The 26,797-nt window shown below is 39.7% G+C and overlaps 1 protein-coding gene across 1 annotated transcript; it reads right to left on the reverse strand.

The window, feature by feature from the left end:
• Positions 1–779: 779 nt before the first annotated feature.
• On the reverse strand, positions 780–25,264 carry tlcd2 (TLC domain containing 2). Its single transcript, XM_055028621.1, has 4 exons — positions 24,640–25,264; positions 24,335–24,417; positions 19,271–19,353; positions 780–1,778 (listed from the first exon to the last, which is right to left on the reverse strand). Exons 1-4 carry the CDS (start codon positions 24,816–24,818, stop codon positions 1,398–1,400), a joined length of 726 nt encoding a protein of 241 aa, XP_054884596.1. The 5' UTR covers positions 24,819–25,264; the 3' UTR covers positions 780–1,397.
• Positions 25,265–26,797: the final 1,533 nt, after the last annotated feature.

Genomic DNA, 26,797 nt, shown 5'->3' on the forward strand with positions numbered 1-26,797 from the left:
CTCATAAAAACAAACTAACAAAAAATAAAAACTGGGTTCCTGAGCAGTTTGGGAAAAAGCTCATTTTCTTCTAGAATTTGAATCCGTAAAATGTTTTGATTTTCCAGACTTTTTTCTTTTTTTCTTTGTTTTTAAAGGACACAAATCAATTAATACTTGATTATTTTAATTGATTTCCACATGAATATCAACCTTTATTGTTCACTCGCCACATCTAATTGTAATTTTAATATTCGGCTCTTCGGTTTAGTTTAGTTTAGTTAGTTTAATGCGTAGTCTGAATGCAAAATAATGAAAATATAATTCTACAACTTGTGTAGATTTTAAATAAAATTCAAACCGGAGGATTTGCAAACCAAGTTAAGTTGTGCTCCACACAACAATAAAGCATTAAATATTAATTAAATCAATGTGGCATCACATTTTACTCAAGATATTTATGGTTAATATTTTGCACCTTTACATCCAGAATGGCATAAAAAGAGATGTATATCATTGAGGACCTATCTAATACTTGACTTCCTCTGTCTCTGGGGTGTAAAGATGGAAAAATGGCTCATTTCTCTCAGCTACTCTTCAAAATGGTAAATAAAAGCCATTCAAGAAAGGGAAATGCATATTTCTGTTCTTTGATTACATGAAAATCAGTGCTCGACTAAACCTGCCCATATTCAGAGTAAAAATAAAGCTCAAAATATCTGAGAGTGAGAAACAACAAGGACCAGTCAAAGCTCACCATTAGAGAAACGCAGCAGAAACGAGAGGAAACCGTTGAGGTCTTTACACCTTTCATTTTTACCTGTGGAGAGCAGGCGCTGCACGTACATGTTTGATTCAAGTCATTTGTAGATTTTCAGCAGTGATCAACACTGTCAGCAAAGCGGGAGCTAGCAACCAGTTCTGAGGTAGCAGGCGGTTTTTAATTGAGGACATTTGGTGGAAAACACATTCAGCCCTGCAGTGCCAAAGTCAAACCATAAGAGGGCGCTACTGATTCATCTACTCAGTGGGTAAAAGCAACATAAAAAACCTCAACAGCATAAATCATACAAAGCATAAACTAGATGAATTAAGTGATATATTTATGATGTTACTAAAGATATTTTACATTTCTGCTCCCAGTGGCTGTGTGAAGATCTGTGTAAAAGGTGGTGCTCATCCCCAGCTACATTTTAAGATGAAGCTCAGGTTGGGATGTTAAGGCATTCAGTAACACGTTAACAGGGCTTACGCTCTTCATGAGGTTGAAGCACACAAGCTTTAATGCCAAACCCGCAGCTGAGGGGAAGAAGTTTCCTCCAGCGAGGCCAGAGGAGGTCCGCTTCCATTTACAGCACAGACCTCCGTCTCTCAAACGGGGCTGGATCCGAGCCACCAGGTCCTAACGGAGCGCAGTTCTACATCTCCTTCTCCTTCTTGGCCTCCCGGGTGCTGCTCTTTAAAAAGTCGCTCCTGAGCAGCCGGCAGAAGAGGATGATGTTCATGACGGTCATGATGGCCATGCCCACGCTGCCCAGCGTGTAGGCCAGCAGGGGAATGTTGTCCCTGTTGAGCACCAGCCAGCGGGTCATCCAAGCCAGCGTGTTGATGCGGAAAACTACGTACGTGCCCAGGTTGACGATGCTGTTGACGCGGTAGAGCGTGCCCGCCGCCATGTTGGCCATGCGCAGGATCTGCCGGAGGTGGAGGAACACCGAGTTGATCTCCACCAGCAAGGCCACCACCGAGAATCCCACGTAGCGACACGACACCACGGAGAGGCCGAAGCAGGCGATGACCTACAGGGAGACACACGGACAGGTGGGGAGGAAGTCAGAGTTCCTGTTAGCATCCTGCAGGCTTTATTTTCACAAACTAAAAGTTGGACTGAAGCACTGACAAAAAAGACAATGATCTAAACACTGAACACAAAAAGTCATATTAAACTGATAATTTAACATTTTTACGGATGAATAAAAGCTTTCGACAGTAGCTCTGCACCAATGTTGAATGATGAATTAACTGTGATCAAGCCTTCAGTCTCCTCTACATGCTCAATTTGGAAAAGCTGGGCCGACTCTAAGAAACCTTGGAAAAGAGACTCTTCTCTCACACACCCTGTAACAACATCTTTGCTCCTAATATAAATAATTGAAGATCCCTTAAAGCAGGAAAGCCAGAAAACCGTTTGAAACTCCATCCCTTACTTAATCGCTGCTTCTGTGTTACATATTTAGAAAACTGGATAAAATTGTCAATTTAAAAAATAATAATAATTTGTCTTGCAGCTCTAGAAACTCTTCATTTTGCTCTGTGGATTGCAAAGGTTGCTGACCACTGACATGCAATGTAATCATATAAAATGACTGCATATTTAGAGCCTGAGCCAAACAAGATAATAACCTTAGAAAATGCTCAAAAAAAGATTTTAAAATTAGTCCTGTAATGCAGGGGAGGGCAGTAAAGTGGGGATGATGTTGTTATAAATCAGATTATTTACTTTTAGACCTGAATCCAAACACAAAATAAGCACAAATTAAAGTCTTATAAAGAAGTAGTTTAAATAAGAAGAAGCTTGTTGTATGCCTGAACTGACTCTGGAAGATTAAACCAACGAACATGAATGGATGATGTGCATTTCACAGAAAAATATATCCTGATTAGGTTGCAATCTATGACTCTGTGATATGATCCCGGTGGAGGAGGCGGCTTTGCTTTTTATAGTTATGCATTGAAATCCATTGTGCTTCCTCGGAAAGGTCAAAGCTCCTGCCACTCCTTTCTGCTGACTTGTGCTTATGAAAGTCTGTGATGTAACGGACGGACTACCGCCACCAGGTGGCGCTGACGCCTTGTAAACGGACGACTCCACATTTCCTAACTGCTGCCTCAATGATGAAAAGTTGGACAGAAACGGATTATTGACCAAGTCCGAGAGCAACCCGTTCCAGCAGCTCAAAATCCACATGGCAGCGGCGTTGACATGCAACGGGTCGGCCGGCCGGCTCGCCACGGGGGGCGGCGGCATTCACTCAGACGTCCTAACCACCTTAAGAGGGATGTTTGCAGCAGGGATAAAAGCAGCGATTCAGACCTGCCTCTGCAGAGTGCAGGCTGACATGCGGGATGACCTTTACCATGAGCTGCAAGAGCCACTTGTGTAACGCATGTGGGTCCGCTGGGACGTTACATGTTGCGTCTTGATGGTTAAGCAACAGGACATGTGAGGAGCAGTAAACATTATACCATACTGCACCTTACATTACGGTTCAAAGGTTTGCGATTAAGCTGCTTGTCGTCTTTCCTGCATAAACCTTAAACATCTAGAGTTCAAAGGTTTGAGTGGAGAAAATGCTGTAGAGCTACTGGCACATCGATGCAAGACATGCGATACCCGGTAAAAATGCTCACACTGCAAAACACACAAGGTAAATCTGAACTACAAGGAAGCACATTTTTCCATTTACAACGTGTGCAATTAAACTGTTTGTGGCATCATTTAAGTTATATAGCATCATCCTGAGATTTAAACATCTCTTCATTCTGGACAGGGAACAAATTATGGACAAGAGAAAACGAATTATGGAACAGTGGCAAATCGAAAGAATATTTCAATTTGCTGCCATGATGGGGGCCCACAAAGTCTTTCAAATGTTTCAACTAACACCGTACATCGCCTTAACCACATCCCACATGGGAGAGATGTCAGGGAGGGAGAAGTTCATCTTCCAGCAGGACAAATCAAAGGTCAGATTACAAACCAATGACAATTGTGGAAACTTAAATATTGATTATCAGACGCAGTCCATCCAATAGAGCTGGACCAAACCAGGAAGAGCAGTCAGCAACCAATCCACGTATCAGCTTAGTATTTTGTTAGGAAGGCTAAATAAAAATGCATGCCACACATTTCAGATTTTTATATAGGAATATGCCACACTTTTCCTCCCACTTCAGCTATTTGCTACTTTGTGTTCGTGTTTCATGTAAAATCACAATAAATCCCACAGAAGCTTATGTTTAAAATGTGAAACAAATACAGAAAGTTAAGGGCATGAATAAAGTTGCAGAGCAACATATTAATGACAGTCGCATCTGCATTTGTACCAGGATACCAAGAAAAAATATTGACTCGTTTGACACTTCCTTACATGTCAAACTCTCGAAGTTAAATAACGTATCGTCAGCAGTCAGAGAGCTGCAGCCACTCAATGAAATGATCCGTCTCATGGGAATCTGCTGTGCAACTTATGGACAGATGTCAGTTTTCAGCTTTTTCAAAAAATAAGTGGAAGCACACCGCTGGTCAGTCGGTGTCTTGTGACATTCCTCTATGGGAGAAGCAGCTTCAGGCCAGGATGCCCTGTTATCAGAGTGAGGAAGACAACGGCAGGTTTAGTCATCCGTTGACCCAGCGGCCAAACAAGTCACCACTGACGGCAGAAATATGTTTACCTTTTGAGTATTACATAGTATCTGCTTTGAAAGAGCAGGGATGAAACAGAAAGATGTGGGAAAAGTTTATTTTTGGAAATAATATAATGGAATTGGTAAAAAATTAAAAAATACAGATTTGAAGGTCCTACAATGAAGTGTCTAACTAGGAGTGACTGTTTTGTTTTAAATTTGATATATATTTAACAGATAATATATTCAATTCAATTCAGGCTTTATTGTTGTTAAACAAGTATTTTTCTAAGTTAAACCTCAATTTTTGTGTAATTTAAGTTCATTTTATTCTCTTATTTTGAGATAAAAGAAAAGTGCTCTCCTCCCAGCTGAAAAAAGTTCTTCCAGTGTTTTAAAAACTACTTTTGTTTTACTATTCACTGTCACACCTCCATTTCAGATGATCAATTCAATTTTAATATGAGGCAAACATAACTGGAGTGAATACAAAATGCAATTTCAAAGGAGGATTTTATTCATTAAGGGGAACAAAGTCTGTCCAATCCAGCCAATGAAAATCAGGCAAATGGTAACAGAAACTAAAAATATAAAAAAATTTTCTCAACAGTTGTGATTTGTCGTGGGAAAACACCTGAACAACTCCAAACATAGAGACACCGAAGAAACGATAACATCCAACCCAGCCAGCAGCAGATTACTATGGCAACAGGCAATAACCATGCAATAAACAATGGATTTTTTTCCCCCAGCACACTAAATACACAAACATCATCACACAGTGAGGAAAATACGTCTCAGCTCATCGGTTAAGACTCCCGTTTATGAAAGGTCGAGCTCAGAGACCAAACCCAGCACACCGACAGTAAAAACATCACGCGAGGGAGGGCGGCGAGTCCAGTTACGAAAGCAACACATCCACGTGCGGCCGGGACCGAAGCAAAAGGTGAAGGATCGCACAACTGCGCCTCACGAGATTTCATTCCGCTCCGTTCAGCTGAGGCCAAATCTCCAACCACAAAACCTAAGCGGATCCAACGTCTCAACTGGTCTACGCAGATAAAACAAGACTGAACGGGACTGCAAACCCTTATACAATCCAGAGATGGGACGAGTTGATAACGTATCGAGTTGGTATATAATGTAGTTGATATGGATCAAAGCTGTTCAGGAGCAGGGTGATAAATTCTGCACTTCCCATGCTTTCTCAGAAAGACTGCATAACATGTTTTCCTCCTCTTTGGTGTTACCTTTATGCAGCTTTATTGCCGTTTTTACTGTGGATGTTCTCCAATTCAACAAATGCCAATAAACACAGATAAAGTGGCCCAGAGAGATAAAAGACCCTTAACTTAAGTAATATGTCACTTTTTCAAGGTCTGTACACAAGGGGAACCATAAACCTTCACCTGCAGAAAAACTTTGAGAAAACGTCCTTAGAAACCGAACCGGCAGCCTTCTCGGCGCGTCCACCATTGTGGGGACAGAAATAGAGATGTCAGCGTTGGTGTCAGCGTTGGTGTCAGCACCGAGCGCTGAAGGGGGCTCAGAGTAATCCCCCCGCGAGCCGCTGGATCCATCATTGATTCAGCATTAGGTGGATTTGGCAGCATGACGCTCTGCTGAACATGACTTTCACACAAAAGCCCCGTAACATTAATAAACTCGGCAAACACAAGGTAGAGAATAATTGCGAAGTTAAAAGAGAATGATGTGTGGGTTGTGAAACATTTTTTACAGAAGAAAATCTGAAAAGTATGGCGTGTGTTTGCATTCGGCCCCACTGATGTTTTAGATCCACATTTTAGCGCAGCTCTTTTGGGGCACGTTTCCACCAGTTATCAAATTACTAGTCATATAATTATTCATTTGTCATTGTGGATAAACCCAGATAAACATATTTCAACAAAAACAATTTACATATTTGTTTTGCTTATCAGTACAACACAGTATTTATTTACAATAGAACTACATATAAGCCCCTTTTATTCTTCTCCAGAAAAACAATATTTGTTCCCTGCATCTTCCTCCCCATGGGCTCAATTAGATCTTCCTCTAAACCTTGGGGAGGGACCTCCACTTTCAGGGGGAAAACACCTCCACCTGCAAGTGGAGGGCCCTGGTGAGGAGTTTTCCCCCTGTGTTTTTCAGGGGGAAAACACAGGTGTGAACTGTAAGGGTTAGAAGTCAGACAAATTTCAAACTTTCAGCATCTCAGAAAAGAGCATTTCTCTCCACCAACAGCTCTCCCTCACAGACACATAAAGAGAGACGTCTTTGCAAAGAAAGGTGATACCTGGACTGCTCAACAAAGTCCTCTATGGAAGTACAACAAATACCTCTTTGTTTGAATTTTGAATTCCTCAAAAAACAAACCTACTCTATGCAGCCTCGTCACTGCAGTTGTGTTGGTCTGTGGCTAAAGGTGGGCTTCAGTACAATATCAGGAAAACAAGAGCAAGAGTTAAGCTAATCTCCAGAAAAGTGGAAAATATTGAAGACAATCTGCAGCCCATCCCAACAACGGACATCCGCAGTTAATTCACTCCAAGATTGGATAAAATAAAGCTTAAAGGCACTCAAGGCTCTGCAGGCCTCAGTCGGGTTGTTAGCAGTTAATGTGCATGACAGTACAAACATAAAACAGACAAGTATGGCTCGTTTTCAAAGATCGCTGGGAGAAAACGTCTCTCTGACAGGAATTTGGCAGCATGACTTGCAAAGTTGAATCTAAATGAACCCCATGATGTCTGAAACTCTGGCTGAAATAGAGCTTCTGTATAATTGCTCACCATATTTCAGCTAAGGAGCATGGTGGTGGAGGGGTAGTGATTTGGGCTCGTTTTGCATCACATGACCCGGGCACCTTGCACACATAAAGCCGAGCAAAAACAAATCCATCTAGCAAAATCTTCTATCTTCTATAACTGGGCCATGAACAAGAAAATGATACAAAACACAATCAATTTCCAAGAAAATACCTGAGAAAAGAAAAGATGGGTCGCAACGGCCCCGTCTAAATTCACACCTGAACGTTATCGAAAGGTTGTGACTGGAGCTTAAAAACTCAGAAATCAAGATCTGCAAAATAACATTAACTGTAAAAACGGAAACAATTGAACCATGGGGTGAATTTAATTTAGTGTGTAGACAACAGAGGCCTAATTATGGTTTCAGGTTGAGACAACCTGCAGTCAAGACTCGGGGCAAAATGCTCCTTGTGGTTGCACCTGTTCAGCCAGTGCTTCTCCCCCTGACGAGTCATCATTCTCACACTGGAGTCGGTTGGACATGTTTTACCACAACTCAGACAAAATCCTTGATCAACGATGCAAGAGTCACATGTGTGTCCCTTTGCTAACAGCAGTACTTGTCTCTCACTCTTTAACAGTAACAATGATGCCAAAGAATATTTAGGAAGTCCAACCAGTTCCTCCTGTCCCCGTTTGAAAATGTGTGATTTGATGCCGTCAGTGGAGATTTTCGGGTTTGGGGAGATACACAAGCCTTTTGTTCGACATGACAAGGCCGAATGCTGGATGATAAAATCATAGAGGAACTCGCAAAGAAGTTTTTGTTCTTTTTTTTACTATAGTCCTTGTCAGTGCAAAAAGAAAGAAAAACATACACTGGCTCTTAAAGCTGTAACAGGAGCAGAGGTCAGAGGTGTCAGGGTGTGAGCAGACATGCTTCAGACAGGTGGGAGGGTGGAGCTGACAGCTGCCTCCTCCTGCTGCAAACCTATTCAAAGGTAATGAAATACTTGATACATTTTCACATGTGGTCACGTTACAACCGCAAATGTTAATGTAATGTATTTTACAGGAACAATGAAAGTAATGAATGAGTGACGTGGAAGGAAGCTGACACGTTTCAACAGTCTGGGGGGGGGGGGTGTGTGTGTGTGTGTGTGTGTGTGTGTGTGTGTGTGTGTGTTCAACAGCCTTGATTTAAAAGCTTTCAGAACTGTCTTTTCTATTCTTGTGGTTTCAAGTTTTTATCACCTTTGAGGATCTAGAGATTGAAACTTTAATCCATTTTCCTTTTTAAAACTGATCATGTTCGGACAGATTGGACGGAGAGCTTCTGTGAACATCAGTTTTAAAGTCTTGCTTAAAAATCCCGACCAGATGAAGGTCTTGACCGCTCTAACACCGTTCTACTGTAGACGAAGTTTTGTCCCAAGATCACTCTGCATTTAGCTCCATCCACCGTCCCATCAAATCTAACCAGCTTCCCTTTCTCTGCAGAAGAAAAGCATGTTTCATGGTGGGTACAGAGTGTTCAGGGTAAGCCTGTCGCAATCAATCAACTAATTGCATGCATAATTTGAAATGAGCTTGACAATTTCCATTTTTAAAGAGCAATTTTGTTTACACAGTTCTCATAATCCATTTCATTTATGGCTTCGGTTGTGCTTGGTTTTTATTTCCAGTCTTAAGTCTTCTGTACAAAATTAAAGTTTATTGGTCTTTGAGAGGCTGAACTTGCAATATTATGCCTTTGTAATTATATATCTTAAAAACGGTCTCTAAACAACATGATTGTTAATTGTAATAATTTCTGTGATAATATATAGTGCAGCAAAATTTGTTCTTGCGACAGGTCTGGTTCAGAGTTATAGTTCTCTGCCACAAAACACATTTTTACATCTCGACCAAAAAGTTCAGCTTTGGTCTGATCTGATCAGAGCAGCTTTCTCATCTCAATTAGTTTTTCTTTCTGGTTAGAATAAAAGATTAAATGAACATAAAAATCTTCCGTGGGTTCTCTACAATTTCATTTTACATAGCCGTATAAGAATAAAGGGGATTATTACATATGGTAAAATGTGAAAAGTTCATTATTTTCTGGTTTACTTAGAAGATGTGAAACTAGGAATACAACATACACATAAATCACTGCTGGGAAAACTGTGAACTTAAATGCACAGTGACTAGGTTTTACATTTGTGTGCGCATACAATGAATGGATTGATTATTCAGGGCACTAATGCACTTCGCATCGGCTTTCTGCCAGGTTGTTCTCAGCACATTACACCGCTACAGTTACAGGACAGGAAACGGTTCTTCACAGCAGGACCATAGACAGACAGGAAACTGTCTAGTAAAAGTAATGAATAGAAAAGCAGTAGGAAACTGTACAGAGATGTCAGCCACGTGGTGACAGTTAGGCAGTAGGGTTTGACAAAACGACTCTGCAAGAGAAAAATTGAGAGAAGGAGATGGAAAACGCCAGCAAAGCTGACACACAGAGCAGGTCCAGAGTTCCAGAAGAGACAAGAGGTTATCTTGGGGTCTTAAATGCTATCATGAGGCCAGTCAGATGACTGCTGCACAACAGGCCCCTTCAGAGCCTCTCCGTCACACACATCTGGCGAAAACCTCAAGAACGTACACAAAAACACTCTTACGACAATAAACACGGTCGATTAGAACTGCGTGGCTTTTCATTTAGAGGCGCGGACCGGCTAATGAGATGAAGGCAAAGCATTATTTTTAGTCTCCTGCAGCAGGGCGTCTGTGACTGAATGATGACTTCTTTTTTTATGAATGAAGCAGAAAGGAAGCGAGTGTGAAAAAAAATCCCTCAAATATTTCATCGCTTGTTATGAAGGTTGAGAGACGCATCTGGACAGAGACTCGCACCAACAACAAAGCTCTCAACACCAGATGAGGCTCCTCTCCCTCCATTACGTGCTTCACACACATTTCTCATGTTAACAGTTCAGATGTTTCGAAGAACAAAATGGAGGGATATTGAACCATCAGGGTCTGATTATACAATTGATATAAGTGTCTTTTTTTTTTTTAAATCAAGTACAACGAGCTGAATTTGTCATGACAGTACTGCGGCAAACTCCATTAATATTTCTTTTCTTGGCAGGATATTTATGACTTTAAGTTGATTTATTGTGAGAAAATTCCTGTTTGGTGGTTTCAAGGTTGTTTGGGAGCGCGCTGTGCCATAAAAGAAAAAACAGCAATTTGTTGCATCTCTAATAAAAGAGTTATCCATCAGTTATGAAACCTGTAAAAGTAGCACACTGCATGCATGCAACATACATGCTTTAGACCAACATTCGATTCTTTTTCTTCTTCTGCTCTTTCCTTTGGTTTGTTATTTTATTTCCTTTTCATTCCTGAAAAGCACTTTTGCCTTGTTGCTGAAAATTTGCTCTATAAAAAAAATTACCTTTACCTTTAATGAAGGAATTCAGATTTTAAGCTTTATGCCGCCCAAACTTGGAGCAAACATTACAGTTTTTAACTCATAGACTCAAAATGGGTCTTTTCAGAGATAAACAGTGACTTTTTTTTTTCTTCTGCCAACTACATAATTTTGATGTGAGGTTATTTCTGCATTGTGCTCTGAGGTACTGGCACACCCATCGGCACTCCTTTAAACTTCATGCTGTGACCTCGGTTCATCCTGCAGCAGCTGGATTTCATCCAAGTTCGTCTAACATCTCTTTTATGCCTCGGTTCGCCGTCATCAGGTGTGGCGCCATGCTAAAACACACCCAGTTTTCCAATCCCACTAATAGATGGATGGAGGTATCCACACAGCTTTCCTAGTTTGCTATGCCAACAACAACAAATAAAACCTCCCTTCTTTAACTTTTTGTTGTCCTTTAGGCTGGTGTGGTTCCTGGTTTGAAACTTCTTGATGAACTTTTATCTGGTGTTTGGTGCCAGACTTTTCCCTGCATGAGAAGGAGCTGTCTACTGTGGGACACTCTGTACATCAGTTCTCAAACGCCCTGAGGGTATTTCACTTGTTCTTTGAAAACCGATGACTGAAAAAATTCTTTTGACATCTGCTAATTGCAGAAACATCCATTAGCAGGACGTCACTAAGATTTGCTTCGGTTTGTTTCCTACGTCACAGGAATCAAGTCATCCACATGGGCATCAGAGGCTCTGGCAAAGAGCAGCCATTCATTTTCTCATCACTAGTGAGGTCATGAGGGGTGCTAGTGCCTAGCAATGGGCGAGAAGCGGGATACACCCTGGACAGGTCGCCAGTCCATCGCAGGGCAAAGAACATGCAACTTCAAATAAAATCTGCCAAATTAAATCATGCACTAAAATGAATAAACTGGTCGTCAATGGTTAGGCTTGTGGGTAAAAGGTTGTTTGATTACAAGTTCAAAACTGAAGTAGGTTGAGACGAAATGTCAGGTCCAAAATGCAGGTGTGAATGAACTAATTGACTGGAGAATCTTTGGGTGTTTTAATGTGTATGAGAGAAAATTTAAGGTTAAAGACGCTGACACTTGTACTTTACTGTCCAAGTAAAGTACAAGTGTCTGGCTTTAAATTATGGCTTTAAATTATCTTTCAAATTCCCATGCAGTCACTTATGCTTCCAATTCCCGCTTGTGTTCATCTGATCATAAAAGTCTTTTTACAATAAAACGTAGAGTTTGGTTACTTTATTGTAGAAGTTTGATTTGCACAAAACTGACCTACTCAAAGAAGCTCAAACCTCAAAACGGTTCTCCATCAGCAGAAACAACGACATGCATAAACATGTGGTTGGTTTTATTTTTGTTCCTTGGACAACCACAAAATATTTCTTACCCCACGAAACACAAATTGCTCAATGTGACACAATATGAGAAAAAAAACCCAAAACACACATTTTCATCCAAACCAGCTCCAGCGATGTATGTAGTATTTATAGGGATGGGAGACGCTGCAGAGTAGGTGTTCGGGTCAGAAGGAGAGAAAATGTTTGGAAGCCTGACCAGGACCCGAGGGCGGAGCACAATACGGCATGTGTTGCATGTGGCGGTATAGGGGCGGGGTGAGGCACATTCAACATCTCTTATATGGGTTTGTGGGAGTGTGATAGGCAGAAATGTGCATTGTTTTCAGCTGAAGCAAATTTCTCAAATCCTTGTCAGCACTTTCAGTCATTGTAGGTCCCCACGTGCAAACCTGAGTTTATTTTTACAGAAACTGATGTGCCTGCTACTTTGATTTAACTGCATTTCAAGTGCTTCTCTCAATTATTCATAATTTTTGCTGCAGAGAAATTAGCAAAAGCAAATAGTTGAGTTCATTTGGATACCTCTTATATGGTTGAAGAGAGCGGGTAGGTGTTTGTTAGCCCAGTTTTCTTAGTCTGCTTAAAGACCGTGCAGCTGGGTTAATATTTAAAGACATGCATCTGTTATCTACCCTTGTTTCATAAAGCTTTGTTTGAAGACAATCCAGGTGGTACACAGATGCAAAGAGAGTGGTCCTGTCAGACAGTGTAGCAATCAGAATTGAAAGAAGAAAACCAAAAATATTATTCATAACTGGTTAACATTTGGAATGTGGATATTAATGTAGATATGAATATTAGATAGAAATTGCTTCAAATATGAGAAACTGATCCAGAAAACTAAAGTAAAAAAAAGAGAGAGGAAGAGAGAGAGAAAGAGTGAGAGCAAAAAGTTGAGAAAGAAAAAGAGTAGAAGAGAGGAAGAAGGACAAAGAGAATACAGAATAACACCCCAAGTCTGCCTCTACACCTGCAGAAAGAGAAAAAATCCCCCTGAAAACTGAGAAAACACCATGACAAACAACATATGTAACAACAACAGCGCTGAAAAGTGCACAGTACTCATTAATTTAAGGCTTATTTATCCCAAGATAGATTTTATCTGTAAAATCTATCTTACACTTAATGTGTAAGTCTTAATTAGACAGTGTTTTTTTTTTATTTTATCTCCTTCTTTTCCACTTCATCTTCTCATGCCTAAATTAATTTACACCAGGTTTTTTCCATTTAAAAAAAAATACTAACATTTAACAACATGTTGTTCCTATATAATTTTAACTCTGTTCAAATACCAAAGGGTCTGTACACAAGACCCTTTGGCGCAAAGATGGCGCAGTTTTCTCTGGTTGCACAGAGCAGAGCGGCTTGAAGAACCACTGTTGTGTGCTCGAGTCAGGTCAGCTCAATCTGCTGTTTGTGTTATTCATATTTCAAGTAGAATCACAAAAAGGAGCTCCCAGCAGCTTGTTATATGTGAACACAATGTGGTGAAGAAACCCTCATTCCAAGAGCTGTGGCTCACCACAATGTGGGTCAACAAGGAGGAGCTACAGCCCATAGTATGCAGACAGCTGGAATTATATGGATGTGTAGGACAGCAAAAACTAGACACATAAATACTAAATGAACAGCTGGAGATGCCAAGATGATGCAGAGCGCTGTGCAAGGAAAAGAATAAAAATTATTACAGATTGTAAAGTTTGTCTGCTTAAGAGTTAAATATAGAGATGAAAAATCACTCTAGATCAAAGAAGAAGACCTTAAAGTTATTTAACTCCATCTCCAAAGAAGGTTTATTGCAAAACGATCCATGTAGAAGCTCAGCACATTTAATGCTCCAACGGTTTCTCCAGAATTAAACATAAAATGTCACTTTTAATGGCCAAAACTATTCAAGTTCAAGTTCAGGACAAACATCTTCAACTAAGTAAGGACTCCATTAGCTGACAATTAATTAGCAAATCTTGGTCCACTCCTCATGGAAAAACGTCTCCAGTTCATTAATAATATTGGATTTTCTCACCAAGGTTGTCTTATTTCTTTACTTCCTCCCATAACTGGTTTCTCTAGTATCTACTGGGACGGCCTCCTGAACCAATGATGCTTTCTCACAGATAACTGACATTTTTCCCTAAGATAGAAAGATACTTGATTAAAGAGAAAGCAAAGCAGACCCATAGCATCACACAGACACAGCCGTGCTTCACTGTGGGTTTGCTGTTCAGAGTATTCGTCAATGTTTCTCCACATTGGCTTATTTATAAGCCAGGAACATTCAAGGTGTTCGCTGTACTGACGAAAACTTTTCCCTTTCTGTGCAGCGAACTCTTCTGTAACTCAATGATTGTTATTTTGAGCCATTTTGTAACATGCAATGAAATGTTATTGTCAAACCTTTCCTATTTAAAGTATGTCTGAAGTCTTGAATTTCACTAAAATCCTATTATATGTTTTATCTATGTAAGGTTCTAATTTTATGCGTCCTTCCATAAATTTAACTTACATCTGATTGTTTTAAATGTGCAACAAAAATGTGCAACACAATGTACAAGCTCATCTGTTCGTGTAATTAGTTTATTATTTGGATTTTGCCAACAAGCCTAATTTTGAGTGCGGGGCTGAATAATTTTAGGTGGGACTGCAAACGGAGAGAAAAATTAACAAGAAACATTTGAAGTTCCGGTTAATATTCTTGTCAATGCAAGGGAAAAAATGACAGCATCACTCAATACATTGTACAAATATAACAAGTTAGCAAATATAAAGACTAAAGACCAAATAAGACTTCAAAGAAATTTTATATTATGAAAAGTTGCGGGGGTTTTTTGTGTTTTTTAATTTTTTTTAATTCTGCAGGGTGTAACATGAAAGCAGGAGATGAGGCAATAAAAAAAAGTTAGACCAATTCTCGTTAATCTGGTTCCTCGGGTAAAAACGTGAGCAGGATCTGACTTCCAGTAACAAACCAACAAGGCGTTTCCAAGAATGCAATTCCCCGATGGCTACACTCCTCACACAAAGAGAAAAATATGAATCTATTTCCATTCCCCATAAACAGAAATGCTTTGCATTCATACCTGAGGCTGGCATTGAGCAGAAGAAGCAGATGAAAATCAGATTACTGGTGAAAAATAAACAAAACACCTAAGATTGTTTCTAGGTTACGAACACATGATGAGCCGGATTCTTAAAACGCATTTGCTTTGACATCACTGTTTACACAGGAAGAAGAACAAAAATGTCATGGCGCTGACACCTTTGAGTCTCTGAGCAAGATTTAAGAAAACAACATGGCTGAATAAAACTTATTCTAACTATGTCATCATTCCCAGATGTTGTGCATCATAAATCACTCTTGAAAAATACATGGCTATTCAGAATAAATTAGTCACTTCCTTTGGGTATTTCTAAACATCTTTTTTTAATTTTTTTATTTGATGTTAAAAAAAGCTACTTTTGCAACCAGCCCCACAAAAACTCCTGTAATTCTAAATTAAGTTGAAGTATTAGAAGACCAGTAATCAGTAACGAACAGCTTGTAAACTGCTTTAGCTTCGGAGTAGATGAGACAGGCATGAGAAGCCACTGACCTAATTAACCCAGAGTCCAGATTTTACTGCTTTAGCAACACATACATGTTATAACACAGTTATGTCATGTATTCAACATCCATATTTCACAGCAATATGGATGTTGCTGTGAAATGTCCAATTGTTGCCTGTAAGCAGAAAAACAGAGAGCAGAGGGACAAAACCGATTTGTGCCGTTTCTACATGATTCGAGTTTTCAAAAATAGGAAAATTAGATATAGCTGCTGTTACTCACATGCTTCCCTCTTCTCTGTAATTGGCCTCTTCATGGAATCGCTCTTCCTACATTTTTGTTTTATTTACAAGCTCAGTATTAACAGGAGGAAACTCTGTGCCATTTTTTACCCACTGTACCACGAGGCCATGTTTCCACCCCAAACATTTCTGTGCTTAAATGGGATTGTATGCGATAAACCAAAAGAAAGTACAGGTTGAACAAAAATCGTATAAAGTTTTCCACAGGTCTTGTATGACCTGAGTGCATCCAAATCTGTTCAAGAATCTATCTTTCTAACTCAAATACATCATGTTTTGTTAAAAAGGGAGAAATCAATAAATACTTTTTGATTTTATTGTTTGGCTTACAAATACTCTTGACTTGATCATTTTGGCCCACTTGACAAAAAGTTTTGATGCACTCAAATGTTAATTGGGTCGTGATGGCCCAATCAAAGCAAAGATTCAAATTCATTCCTGAAATCTGAGGTAAACATTTAAAACTTGCACTAACTGAGACTCACCATCCAGCTGACTAAACCTGGAAATGTCTTCTAAAGAAAAATGGAAAACATTTTAGGCTCCAGATGTGCAAAGCTGGTAAAGACGTACAAGAAAATACATCAAAACATGGTGTTTATATCTATTTCACAATGTTCTCAATATATTTTGAATTAGTCATTTAAGTTAAAAATATATTTTAAAATATATTAACGCTTGTGTTTTGGCACTGCATTCTGAATGAATCAGCTTTATTGTTTCAAGTCTTTATTTTACAAGTATCATCACTTTATAGCAGGAAGCATTTTGTGGGTTTATTGCAACTTCTGTTGGCTTTATTTATATTGCCTATAGATTTTTTTAATCCTAAACTTAATTTTGTTACTCTATGAACCATGAGAGTCTGATTTGTTTGCTACAAATTAAATTTTTCCAAGACATACATTATTTAAAGAAAAGCTCCCCGACCTCAACATATGTTTTCCAATATGGGAGGTAAGACCGCAAGAAGAAACTCTATTTCTGTTTCCAGGTCTTCCTGCTTTCTACATGAAGCACAGTGTTATGCTACACAGGAGCTGAGGAAGAAGAAGAAGAAAAAAAAACTTTCCATGGAATATTCGACTGTTATTTCTCCTGGACTGCAATAACAGCGATCAGCAAATCTCGCCTCAGACCACATGCTGGTTCAGTGTTTGCTTGTAAAACAAGCCAAACTCTGAGGAGATTTCAGACATGAAGATTCAGCACAGCCATCGTTCCATGCAAATTACGGCAAACAACGTAAACAGGGAGTTTAAAGGGCGACAACACACATTACGGGATTACGGTTACATGACCCGGTTCACACAGGGAGTGGCCATGAGCAGGAGTCAGCCGAAGCTTTAAGGTTCTACGGCTGCTGCCTTTAAAATGCAGCAGCAGTTTAATAAATCCTCAATAGGACACAATGTTCCAACAGTGTGAAACAGAAGTGGGAGCAAACCTTTGCAGCTTGTGCTGATTGTTTATATATTTATTTAAAAAAAAAAAAAAGAAAAATCCACAGTGCTGACACAGGTCCTAACATTTTTCTTTCACCACCAAATTTTCCAGGTCAGCTTCGCTGCTGACTGCATGACAAGCTGGTTTTTAATTTGTTTTGGTGTGAACTACTGGAAATTAACACTAAGGGAAGGTTTGGGAGTAACTTACCAAATGTATAACAAATGAATGCAAAGCAAAAGAATTTTTGTTTTTAAAGCATAGAAAAACGAAGTCCATCTACATCTAGACATGCACGACATTCATGGAAATGCGTCCACACTGAGATCCAGCAGTTGACCTTGCAAGAAAGCATGAATGAGAGATGGTACAAAAGGGTAACAAAGAGGGCAAAGAGAGACAGAGGGAGCTCTCTGAGAAGCCCACAGAGCAATGAGGGACGGGTCTCCATCCCTCCCACGCTCTAACGACAATCTGAAGCCAGCTGGCCGCGCCAAAAAAGCCCATTCACAAGTCTCCCCGGAAGTCGAGGCGAGGAGAATCCAGACTTCCAGAGAAAAGCAATCGTCTCTGTGAATCTGTCAATTTTACAAGGGCACTGCTGGGGCCAGTTTTCCAAACAAACACATGGTTCGCTTCTTAAAGACAACAAACCACACTCAACTTCACCAGCGGAGTTTTTTTCAGGCCTCAGATTGATTGATAAGCTGAAACTTATAACACATACATTTTAATGGCAGGAAGCTTCAGATTTCACACCAAACTGTCCTCCTACCTGAACTGGTCAGAGATTCCCATCTTCATACTTGCACCAAAGTCAGAGATGCGTGTATTTACGCGTAAACTAACCTTCTCTTCCTGATATCTTGGCTGATTTCTTTTGATTCTTCCTTAATGAAATACAAGGAAGTAACGTGTTTGAGGATTTGCTCAAAAAAAAATAAATTCCATTCCTCCATTTCACTCAAATTCAAAGTTTACAAACCGATGACCAATGAACCTCATCAAACTGCTTAGAGTCACATTATTCTCACTGTATGTAAACTTCTGACTTTGGAAAAAGTTATGTTTTTGTGGCTTTTAGGAAATGGTAATAAATTTGCTATTCTTAGCTGATCTAGAACATGAACTTAGTCTTATTAAATGTCAGACATGATTATGCATCTTTTGATACAGTGAATGTCAATATGTAGAGTAGAAAAACCAAATCATTGTTCACCAAATGAGACTCGTCATGTTGCAGTTTTGGTGTTTTATTAACTCACTATTGGGTCCAAGCAACAAGTAGGGAAGAAAGGAGGACAGATTAAAGAAGAGGAGCAGAACAAAAGATGCAAAAAAGGGATGGAGCGAATGAAGGCAGAAAGTTCAGTCAGAAGGATGCAGACACGAGTAAGGCAGGAAAGGAACGAAATGGGTGAGGATACAAGGAAAGAAGGGGACGAGGCAGTAAACCACAGACACAAGGAAGGAAGGAATGAAAAACGTTTTTGAGTGGCGATAGCAGCACAGCAACAGCAGAATCAAGATCGGCATGGCCTTGGATGTAGGTCACAAAACCAAAAGGTGGAAAAGTAAATTCACACAAACTCCTCGCCTTAGGTAATTTCCACAGTTATTTTCCTCAGTGTAACCCAATTCCTCCACCAGGAAAGTATCTAAAATGTCAACATGGCAGCGTGCTGAGGAACCACCATGTGACAAAAGCGGCTGACTTTCTCTGGAATCTGATAACTAAAGAGTGGTTAGAGCAACGGCAAAAACTGGGCGAGGCTGGGTGGAGTTTAATGTTGAGTGTGTGAAAAGAGACTGAATGGATTGAGGGCCGGTTGGTCACACTGCGGCGAGACTGCCTTTTTGCTCCTAGAATATTGTTTGTTTTATTTTATAACTACTTCTGTCAAGAGCGGCATTATCTAATTTACACAATGGGTAATTGCACAATGTTGAAACAATAAGGGTGGCCAGTGAATAATACATTGCAACACCATCAGGCATTTCATCCCAAGTTATTTCTCAATGGCTGAGAGACCTACCACGACGTGGTGGAAGAGAAGCTCCCAGGATTCACTCAGCTTCTGGTTGCACACCATGTCAAGGAAGTCATAGATGAAGTAACCTGTTGGGACAGAGAAAGTTCGGCCAACGTTAACACCACCAAAGAAAACCAAAAACACAAGTTGTTTTGACGCAGGCAGCCTGGAGCTAATCGAGTGCATTGGGAGGCTGTTAAGGGGGGGCTGCTTTCATGACGGCAGCGATGGCAACCAGGAGACTTCCTAGAGAGAGGCTATTCATATCCACCACCCGCTTCTCGCCAACTGTATCCATGGAGACCGCTTTTACGAATACCGGGGCAAAGAAAAAAGAGAAATTGGTGTTTGGAGGGACAGGGAGGAATGAAGGGACTCAAGGCTTTGGTGATAGGGGAAATTTGACAATTTAAGCGTGAGGTGGCCACAAAGATTGCGAGAAAAACCCAAGAAAAGACAACACAGCCATCTGATGCCACAGAGGTCACATGTTTCTGCTACCTTTGGACAACAGTTAAAGAGTGTCCAATGTCCAATGTATGCCATTGTATTAAAAATGCATGCTTTTAAAACCACTAAAACAACCTTTGGCTTAAATTTCTTCCAGTGAGACGCAAGATAATTATAGAAGCACTGTAGCTTCAATGACGAGTCCTGCTTACCTGTACTATGAAATACAAAAACATCTACTTCAAAGTTGTAAAAGGACTTGATTTTCCACAAAAAACCTAATTTTTTTACATTACGAACCATGAAACACTGTTTTTCCAATACGGCCACATGCATAGCAACAGCTTGAGGTAACCCTGTTTGGAAACCAAGGCTATGTTCACACTGCAGCCTGAAGTGACCCAATTCCAATTTTTTATTTTGTTTTTGGCATAATGCAAACTATATCTGTTCTTTTCATTGCTGTCTGAACAGCACAGGTGGGATTCTTTTTTAATCCAAACCAAATCCGATACGTATCCGATTCACATGGGGCCTAACGTCTAGGCTTAACGCGCTGATCTGGCCAGACGACAACTTTAAATATGTACGCTGTGCTACACCGTTAGCCTCCATGTTTACTTCCACAAACACTGAGCACTTCTTCTTTTTATGGCGGTTGACAGAACACGGAACACCGACGTTATTACGCCCTCTACTGCGCATGCGGGACACTTTTAGGTCGTTTGCCCGTTCACACTGCAGAACACATGTAGGTTGCATATGTTTGGAAGTGTGAACGGTCATGGCAAAAAAAAAATACATCGGAATTGGGTGACTTCGAGCTGCAGTGTGAACGCAACCCAAGTTAGCAAGAAGCTAAAAGAGTTAGAGTGCCTTCTGGCTCAGTATCTAGGACGTTTGGCTAATGAACAGGCTGAAGTTAGGGTTACATTACTTTTCAAAGATAGGACAGTAAATATTTTTTTACATTTACTTTGTCGATAGAGCTCAATTTAAACAGTATTTATTTCTATTTAACTTCAGGAAAACATGATTTTTAAGCCCCTGCACCGATTTTGAATTTCATCATGGAATTTAACACTTGGAGTTTAATTGAGAATGAAACCTTGTTCCTAAAAATATCCACAGCTGACAATGACTCAAAGTTAGAAATATTACATTATAAAAGAATTTTGTGCATGATCATCATACCCACATGTCATAACAGTCTTTCACTTATTTTTTTTTTTAAGTGACCCATATTTAAACAGAGCATGCAGGTGTGGCTACTTACAAGTGAAATAGAAAAACAGACATCAATTTTGTCTTCTCATAGGTGAATATTTGTTTTTGTGCGATCTGGGATTGAAGCCAAACTACAGCCTGTGTACAGGCCAACCCTGCGTGTAACAGAAAAGCTGGAGTGATATAGATAAACGAAGCGGCTCCTTTTTTCTTTTCATGACACGTGAGATTTCTATGGTGGTCAACATATTTACACAAGAACCATGTGCACATAATCGGGGCTTTTCTTCCTTAAATAGGTTAGTCAAAACCACATGGGTTCAGGCAGATAAATGACTCGTATGATGACTGCTGGAATGACGGGGAAATCCGATTGGGACATCAGCCTTTCACCGACTGTGCAACCAATGTTTTTCTGTTTCTCCAAGTATGAATAAAGTTGCCTTTTTACTGCATCACATGTACTTTAACTTAGACCATTTAAAAAATTACATCCATGCGCACCATGTGATTCTGCTGGCATAAATTTTGCACAGTATCCAGGTTGTAATGTGTTAGTTTGGCTTGTTTTTCTCTCTCGACTCAAACAAACAAAAAAAAAAAAAGAGAGAAAATCAGATCAGCCTGTTTGAACAAATCAGGCACCATTTCTTACTGGTTTGACACCAATAAGAAATGGTACCAAACTATTTCTTATTGGTTTCAATATTAACTGGAAATCTATTCCAAGTAATATGTATTAATTGGGAAAAAAATACTAATTCCAATTAATATCTACTGGCTGCAGGTTGCTTATTATTAACTGAAAAGAAATGTGGCGATGTGTCTCAAATAAATATCCTCATATTTCAAAAGGATTTATTGATAAAAAGCGGGATTAGGATCACAATAAAAATGAGCAGCAAGATAAAAGTTAAAAAACAACAACAATTAAATAAAAGGCAGATTTGAGTTTTATTATATTTATCTACATAAATTAATTTATCACTTTTCTTATTTGTTAAATATTAATTTATCAGTCGAAGGTAATAAATTAATATTATTAATTTATGATATGATTTAATTTATTGGTGTTATTTAGTTTTTCAATGCATTCATAAATTAGTAAAAGAGATGATTGATGGATCCTGATCAATGGATGGAGAATAAAAATCAAACCATCTATAGATACTTTTCTATTGTCCAGAGAGAGGCAGCTCTGAAACTTTTAGACTGTTTTTGAAGAAATAAATGTTTTACTAAAAATTTTAAGAAGAAATTTGATGCAAAGCTTGTCGCCAATTGTAGTTTTTAAAGGGAAACTGGAATCAGCCAAACAGGAATCAGCAAGTCAGAGATTCAAGGGATATTGTTGACCGGTAACCGGCCAGAAAATCTCTTGACCTCTGCCTTTCCACTTCCTGTACATATTGAAAAATCAACAAGGGTTGGGACATTTTGTCCCAAGTATTGGACAAAGTCCCCACTCTCCAAAAGCAAATATGTAAAAAAAAAAAAAGATAAAATAAAATAGAGGTTTCAGGATTACGCCACTTTTCTGATGGGAAGAGCCAAGAAAAGCAGCTCTATTGTGTTACGACCGATCTGTGATGCAGACAGCCTGCATTGTTGGACTGACTTTTTGTGTCCCGACGCACGGTGACATCACGAGTGTAAGTGTTTACGCCTGTTGCCTGGGACAGATCGTAATGGCCGTCACTGAGCTTCACATACCAACACAATATTTTTGCTCCTTGTAACGCAGGGCTGGAGAGTCTTCAAGAGCCCTTTATGTACAAAATGAATCCTCCAAACAATTGTTTGTTTTCAGAGGAAAAGAGGGGGGGAAAAATTTGCTCTTAGATGATTATAAATAATACTGAGAGAAAGAAAAAAAAAACAGGGCAAGTTGTTTTAGGAAAAGGTTGAACATGCGCTCTGAGGTTTGAGTAATTTGAATAGACTTAGGAAAAATTTAACTGCATAAAAGTTTGAGAACAGGCTGTAATATTCACTATTGAAAACAACTATTGAAAACAACCAGGGAAGTTTTGGGGGGGAAATGGCGTGAAAGAGAGTTATCAAAAAGACAATCTGCATGATTACCATTGAGAGTTTTCTTTTGAAGACTGCTCACTACATGTCCCAGATGGACTGCAAGGGTTTTTATGCTTAGAGAGCTTATTCCTCGTTACAGATGCATAGTTCATTTAGAAGTTGCTTTCATGACGCATCAAAAACAATGATTGTCTCATAGTGTGCAGCACATTTCCCCCTTCAAACACAAACCTTAATGTTTGTTAAATGGGATTTTATGTCGTAGACCAACACAAAGTAGGAAAACAGAAGCTCTTTTTGCTACATCCCCACAGCATGATGGTGCCACCACTATGTTTTGCTGTGGACAAGGTTTGCTTAAAGCAAACCTTCAAGACACTGTTTGGTTTAATTGTGAAGCTATGCCAAAAGGTTGTTTTTTCCTCATCTGACAAGAAAATAAACAAGAAAAAAAAAACATCCTTTCCGTGAACTCTTAATACATTAACTGCACCACTGCTGCTAAGAATACAATATTCTCTTTCAATAGATGATTGAAGGAGAATAAAGCTTTGTCTCTCCTGGGAGACAAAACCTTTTCAACTCCTCACCCACTTCTTTTATCTGACCATCTTCAGAAGCAATACTTTTCAGAAGACTTGCTTCTGAAGATGGTTCGCTCTTCAATGAATCACTTATCAAAAAGACACTTCTGTTAGTCGACAAGCAATCCATCCCTTCATCAACCTCTCAAAAAGATGAATGCGTTAACAGCTGTGTCATCCGGCATCTGCCCCGAGGAGTCCAGGTGTAGCAGGCGGCAGACCTGCTACACCTTGTCTTTAAAAAAAAAAAACATTAAAAAAAAGGTTTTAGGGGTAGTTTTACTATACCTTACTTTTGAGTTTTACTTGAGTAATATTTCTGACTAACCAGGGAAAGTAACTTTTAATGACATTTGTTCTTGAGGGAAGCCCAGGCTTGTACCCTAAAATGCACCAGACACACGCCTATGATTTATGTTTAAATAAGACGTCTTCATCATTTAGCGCTATTTTCCTTCTCCTTACACTGAATATGTTGCACACTATTTATTTTACTAGCAGAATCTCTGCACATGTTCATTGGTTTAATTACATCTGAGTTGAAAAAACGGATTTGGAAACCATTTATTCTGCCAGTTTGTTATTATGAAATTATTTTATGCATTTGTACCTTTTTTTTGTTACTCGTCCCACTTGAGTTGTACTTTTACTTGACTGAAGATATGTTCAAACTTCTGAGTGCTCCACCCACCTTGCTTTGCAATGGGAGAAGGGTAAGCATGCACCTCCCGCCATAACTGCATTTAATCACATTTAAGAAGCTACTCACCAATAGAAAGGGACACCAAAGAATGTGAAAACACAGAGTGGGTTTCTATCAGATCCTCAGCCATCTGTGGATGTCGGAAGAAGCTGAAACGACAAAACGAAAAGGCTCCAATAAGCGCGAACTGAGAGAACTTGGGGAAACCAAATATTTCTGTGCCGTGCGTGCATGAAATGCCTTCTGCGGCACGTCAGTCTCTTTCGGTGGAATAACGGGAATAGCTGGAGCCGCAAATCTGACTGAGCGACTGAATGCAGAGATGCCAAACTGTTGCGAGCTCCCCAACGCCAGCTGGAAAAAAAACTTACCAAAGCACGGCCCAGACCGCCGTGATGAAGCTGTGCACGAACGATGTGGAGATATTTCTCCATTTCCACGAATTCCTGCTGGCTGACTCCGGGATGTGAAGCCTGCCGATCCCCGCGTTCACCAGCTTGAACAGGGCCACCGAGCTCCCGGTGGTTACGATCACAGAGCCGAGCTCCATGGCTGAGATGCTGCGAGATGGTGACGATCCAACAGGGCCACGGCGGTCCTCGGTGGGTGAGAGAGAGCGGCGGGAAGGCGGCGGGGAGCCAACCACGGATCCACGGGCCAGACGGACGGACGACACGGACAGATGTTTTGGAGACCCGGAGTCGAGGAGATCACGTTGACATGCCTCTCGTTGCCTAGCATTCAGTGGTCTCCAAGAGCATTAGGCGGAGGGTCGCATAAATCACACGGTGACGGTGAAAAGAGACTAAAAAAAAGAGGGTGAGATAAAAACGACCCCCCGCTGGTGGCTCTGCCAGCTGGTGTTGCTCTGAAGAAGCGCTCCCTGCTCTCAGGTGGAACCGGCGGGTGAAGGTGTGAAGCCCTGTTGACAGTTGTGAAACCTCTCCCTCCTCGGCTTGTGTAACTTTTTGACATCAACAGAAACCGAGCAGTCGCCCCGCCCTACTATGAAGGGGCGTGGCTACGGCCGAGGTTCACGTATTGTGACGCGTTCACTTACAGTGGGAAGCAACGCGTGTCAATTACACAAGCACTACCAAGTTGGGGGAAAAAATTAAATAAAAAATGAAATACATTTTTAGTTTCCACCAAACCCTGTAGTTGACAAGTACAAGTCGGCACAATGATTGTCCAAAATAAGAAAAATAATGTGATATCTCTTCTCCCAGCCTTAAATGGCTGTTATTTTCCTTATTTTCTTTGGTCAACAAGTGTCATAGAATGAGACAGGCTGATGTTGATCTATGGAAAAGATCACTAATAATAATAATAATAATAATAATAATAATAATAATAATAATAATAATAATAGGGCCAGTGTTTGATTATTTTGAATAAAAAACTTGGTTTTTATTCAAAATAATAAACCAGAAAACATTAGGAAAGATTTCCTACTAGAAGGTGTAATTTACATAGAGCTCTTAAACGCAACCAACCTCGTGTGTTCAGGCTCCGTGGAGTTATGTGAAAAATTAGGCATTTATGGGTGACTCTAAACCACCCAGGACAAACACTGCTGTGTTTTATGGCCACAATTCATTCTACGCCTGGACTGATTGACTGAAGGCTGAACCTCGGAGATGTTTCACCGCGTCTTCCTTCGGCGCCCTTTTCATTCAATAAAGTGGACGTGAATGATAGCTGTGGTTTTTGGAGATATAGCGACACCTTTTGGCCAAGAAAAGCGAAGCATTGCAAACAGGTTATTATTATAACTTGATTTTATATACATTTATATTAGATTTTTGTACGTCATCTTTTGAAGTAGCAATAATTTCCTTGTCCGTGTCTTACATTCTGCTTGTATTGTGTTATATTTATTATTATTATTAGTTTTCTTATTATTATATTATTATTATTATTATTATTATTATTATTATTATTATTATTATATTACTATAATATTATTATTATATTTTTATTATTATAATATTATTATTCTCAGATAATTATTAAGTAATTATCTCTCATGCATAGTTATGACTGATTTTAAATATGTAGGTGTTTCATATTGTCTTAATATTGTCAGAAATGTGGCCGCAAGAGTGTTAGCGCATGCGTGTTGAATAGCTTCATTCCTTCCTGAGTGTGTCTGCTCCATATCAAAGCCTTCGTACGACCGTAGGAAAAGAGATCGGTGAGGGAGGTGTTACTGGAAGAGATTGACATTCAGTTTTAAATGATTATTGATAACGCAACAGAAGTGTCATCCACTGGAAAAGAAACGTTCGTGTAGCATGTTTTTAAAATGCTACACGAAAACGCTCCTGGTCTTAAATCATGAAAAGGACCGAAGTCCTCTTTGATGGGGCGAAAGTTGGTTTCAATATGAAATACGTCGTAAACCATTTCATGTTTGAGTTCTCCAAGCGTTCATCTCCAACCAGTCACGTTTTAACTGAAATATGCGTGTAACTCATTCTAACGCTGTTGGCATCGCAACGACTCAGCCGTTGCCGGGGAAACAAC

Source organism: Poeciliopsis prolifica, unplaced genomic scaffold, assembly GCF_027474105.1.
Source record: "Poeciliopsis prolifica strain line A6 unplaced genomic scaffold, Auburn_PproV2 SCAFFOLD004, whole genome shotgun sequence".
Lineage (NCBI taxonomy): Eukaryota > Metazoa > Chordata > Actinopteri > Cyprinodontiformes > Poeciliidae > Poeciliopsis > Poeciliopsis prolifica.

Coding starts and splice junctions, on each gene's coding strand:
- tlcd2 (XM_055028621.1), bottom strand. CDS start 24,818: ATGGAGCTCGGCTCTGTGATCGTAACCACCGGGAGCTCGGTGGCCCTG. Junction 19,354..24,334: donor TTTGGTGTCCCTTTCTATTG/GTGAGTAGCTTC, acceptor CTGTCCCAACAG/GTTACTTCATCTATGACTTC. Junction 1,779..19,270: donor TTCTCTTCCACCACGTCGTG/GTAGGTCTCTCA, acceptor GTCTCCCTGTAG/GTCATCGCCTGCTTCGGCCT.